The sequence below is a fragment of the Aedes aegypti genome, chromosome 1, assembly GCF_002204515.2.
Source record: "Aedes aegypti strain LVP_AGWG chromosome 1, AaegL5.0 Primary Assembly, whole genome shotgun sequence".
NCBI lineage: Eukaryota > Metazoa > Arthropoda > Insecta > Diptera > Culicidae > Aedes > Aedes aegypti.
The window spans coordinates 306,213,977-306,217,947 of NC_035107.1; the positions used below are offsets into that span (position 1 = coordinate 306,213,977).

Here is a 3,971-nt window from a genome sequence, read left to right on the forward strand (position 1 = left end):
CAGGTCATCAGATCTACGAGTACAAGTTCGTGGATTGTTTAAACTGCTTAAATTGTTGAATTCATCAGATGTTATAAGTCATCATAGAAGAGCAGTACAGTTCGGACTCGATTATCCGGAGTATCGATTTTTTTTTCACTCCGGATAATCAAATCCTCCGGAAAATCGAATCACTAAAAAAATTTAAATCTTCGATGAAAGAACATAAATATTATCTTTTTTTTGTTGTTTTATTTGTATGATGCGGTGGCGTAGCAAGAAATTATTTTAAGAACAGTAGGGGTCTTTACAACCCGAGGAGGAACAAATAACTCCCCAATAACTTATGCATACCATTTTTTGGTATCATACCAAAATTAGGTATTGTTCAGTTGTCAATACCTCAATTTGGTATTATAATGGTATTGAAAAAAATCTTTAAAACAATTAAAAATACTTCATTGAGGTATTCAACAGCTATTGAGGTCTGCTGGAGGTATTGAACTACAATTGAAAAATTTCATTTTTATATGAAAATCCATTAAGTATTATTGAGGTATTACAATACCTGATCTAGTTATCAGTTTGGTGTTCGTAGAATATGCTTGAGATATTATTTGAGGTATTTTACCTCTTATGCAGGGCTAATTCATACCTCATTCAGGTATTTAGTATTGGAAATCATCTGGTATGGAATACCTCAATTTGGTATTCAGTAGTTATTTTCTTCTGCTCGGGAAGAAAAACAATTTTTTGACCAGCATACACAAGAACCACTTTTTCAAACCCCACTTTTCCTAAATACGTTCAAAATTGCAAAACCATTCATATTGTATATTACAATACTAAATTATCACAGATTTATGCATAAAAATTGAAAAACAAAAACATCAAAAATCAAATTCCGGATAATCGAGTCTAAAATTCCGGATAATCAAATCCCGGATAATCGAGTCCGACCTGTATAGACCAATAAGTTTTATGATTTGAGTTTGCCGGACGTTTAAGAGAATCGTTTTACCAGGAAAGTCATCGAGATTGATTATCGGTCTCAAATTCCTTAGTCTTTTTCCTGTGCTCATTGAATCACACTCAAAGACAAGTGTCGAACAGATGTTCTACACTTGTGTTAGGCTACCAATAACAAAACCTCCTTCTGTCGAATGCATCGTCCCATTCATATAATCGGACCGTCGAAAGGTAAAAAGCACAAAGATAACCAACGCGATAAGCTCGCAATATTGTCTTATCGATTGTGGTTCTATAAATGACCACTGCCGTAGATTGGAAACGGCTTTAGTCATTGTTGGATATTCTTCAGCAAAAGTTTGTAAAAGTCTAATCATTCGATCGAAAAATGCTCGATCCGGCCCTAGGTACCGCCGTAGTGATCGACAACGGTTCCGGATGGATCAAGGCCGGGTTGGCCGGAGAGGACGAACCTTCCGCCGTATTTCCCACGTTCGTTGCCGAGAACGACGAAGGACATCGCAATCCCGTCCGACTGGGCACGATCATCGATTGGGACGGCATGGAGAAGGCTTGGCAGGCCACGTTCCGCGATCGGTTGAACGTTGCTCCGGAGGAGCATCCGGTCTTGTTGACGGACGTACCGCTCAATTCGAAAGCCTACCGCGAGAAGATGGCCCAGATCATGTTCGAGACGTTCAACTGCCCGGCGGTCTACATGGCGAATCAGGCCGTGCTCAGTTTGTACGCAGCCGGACGAACTTCAGGTAACTCGGATTGAATAAGCCCGAATGACAGCAATGATAAAACCTGTTTTTTATAGGGATTGTGCTGGACTGTGGTCACGACGTGACCCATATCGTGCCTGTTTACCGTGGTCACGCGTTGTCCAACGCCATCAAGAGGTTGGTCTTCGCCGGACGCAGCCTGACGGATTACTTGGCTACCCTCCTGGAGGAAAAAGGGACTCCGGCGTTAGACCTCGAGACTGTTCGTGGAATCAAAGAGAAGCTAGGCTATGTTGCGTTCGAGTTCGACAAGGAAATGTCCACGGCGACTACGGAGAAGTATTACCAATTGCCCAACGGAAAAAGCATCACCGTTGGGCAGGAGAGATTCCGCTGCGCCGAAGCCCTATTTCAACCGGCCCTGCTGGATTTGGAAAGTCCCGGCGTCCATCAGGCGTTGTTCGATTCGCTGATGCAGTGCGATATCGACGTCCGAAAGGAGCTGTTCGGCAACGTGGTGCTTTCCGGTGGATCTACCATGTTCGGGGGAATGCGTGAACGGTTGGAGCTAGAACTGCAAGCGCTAGCTCCGGGCACGGTTAAGGTCAAGGTGATTGCCCCGGCGCAACGAGTGTACTCCGCCTGGAGGGGTGGATCGAACCTGGCTTCGCTAGCCAGCTGCCAAAAGCTGTGGATTACCCGGGAGGAGTACGACGAATTTGGACTGGACGTTGTGCAGCGGAAGTGTTTGTAGTTTCCGTGCCGATAAGTTTCATCAACCATGTATCATAATCTCGTAATAAATAACAATCAATTCAAGCAACACGTGAGTTAAATACTCCGCTTCCTGACGAGTTAACGATACTGAACTGAACTAAACATCTACCGGTAGTTCAGTGTACGGGAATTCTTTTGAGTTTAGGAATACAGTTCTACTAACGTTTACTGAGTTAGCATAACTGCTGTATACTTCGTAGGTAGGTAGCTATAGCAACATCTCATCCATAATCTTTCTCTGGAACAAGCATACCAAAAGCTTGAATATCGCTTTTTTCGGCCATGTCCATCCTTACTGTGTCTTACCTAAAAAGAGGCCTCCGACTTGCTGACACCCTGCTAAGTGCAACGGAGGTGGAAGGTGATCTCCGGTTAGAATTCGCATGTAAAGCTGCCGTGAAAAGGCAAACCATGTTTCATTTACTATGTGGATAATAATATTTCACGTTATATTAGACGAAAACTCATCAAAGTGTTAAATGGAACTAATATATTAATGATAACGCGCGCAGATTTGAAGGTCTGTGTCCCAAGGAGATCTTAGTTAACTCAGTTCTACACTCAGTTCAACTCAAAAATAAAATACATTGAGCAATCGAACTTCTAGATCATATGATTTTTATTCCAGGATGTTGTAAGTGGTTCGTTTACCTGAATTTCCATAAACAATACCTTGTTATTAAGCAAGATAAACCCATCTCACCAACAGTTGTGTGCTGGTCTAGTCACAACCTAGCGACAAAGCATAGCATAGCATAGACTGACTGATCGGAACTGGTAAGAATGGCACTGAGATGGGACTTTCCGCTTACTCTCGCCATGCACATTTTAGCAGATCTCATGTGATTGATCAATAACGGCGCCGGCAAAGTCAGTTGGGATGGGGAAGAAATGTTAATGTGTAATGATTTTTGCCTCTGGAGACCGAGAATACCTCTGCATCTCCACAATCACCACGGTAAGAGTACTAAGGAAAAGGATCTGGGAGTCACCTTTGGTCGGTGATGATGCGATCCATGGATAAGGAGAAAAAACGACTCTTATTAAAAACTAGTTTTGAATTTTCATATCGCAGTGAAAATATAATGGTAGATATTGGTAGAGTTCTTAAAAAGTACGTCAACGTTCATAATGTCGTGAAACCTCCATGAGTCGATAATGAAGGGACCATCGGGGACTCATGGAAATATCGAGTCATGGAACAGCAATCCTTTGGAAACCTGTTTCAAGGGACCATCATAGTAACCATGAAATTTTGTTTTCAGTATGGTTCCATGAGTCGATATCGAGTCATGGAACATCGACTCATGGAGGTATCACTGTAGTAATGAAGAAAATAGATATGTATGTGTATATGAAAACTATAAGATAAAAGAATAAGGGTTTATGTTGACATTTGGTCGGTGAATCAAGTGTTTTTTAATGATTTTACGAAAACGTACCCCAATGGTTCAGAAAATCAATACATTGGGATTATTTTCTGTACTAATGGAATTTATCTGTTTGATGAAACATCTG

At 41.8% G+C, this 3,971-nt stretch overlaps 1 protein-coding gene across 1 annotated transcript; it reads left to right on the top strand.

Moving 5' to 3' along the window:
• Nucleotides 1-1,251: 1,251 nt before the first annotated feature.
• LOC5565181 (actin) lies at nucleotides 1,252-2,499 on the top strand. The gene is made up of 2 exons (XM_001649482.2): nucleotides 1,252-1,715; nucleotides 1,772-2,499. The coding sequence occupies exons 1-2, from the start codon at nucleotides 1,337-1,339 to the stop codon at nucleotides 2,428-2,430; spliced, it is 1,038 nt and encodes a 345-aa protein (XP_001649532.2). The 5' UTR covers nucleotides 1,252-1,336; the 3' UTR covers nucleotides 2,431-2,499.
• The last annotated feature ends 1,472 nt before the right edge of the window (nucleotides 2,500-3,971 follow it).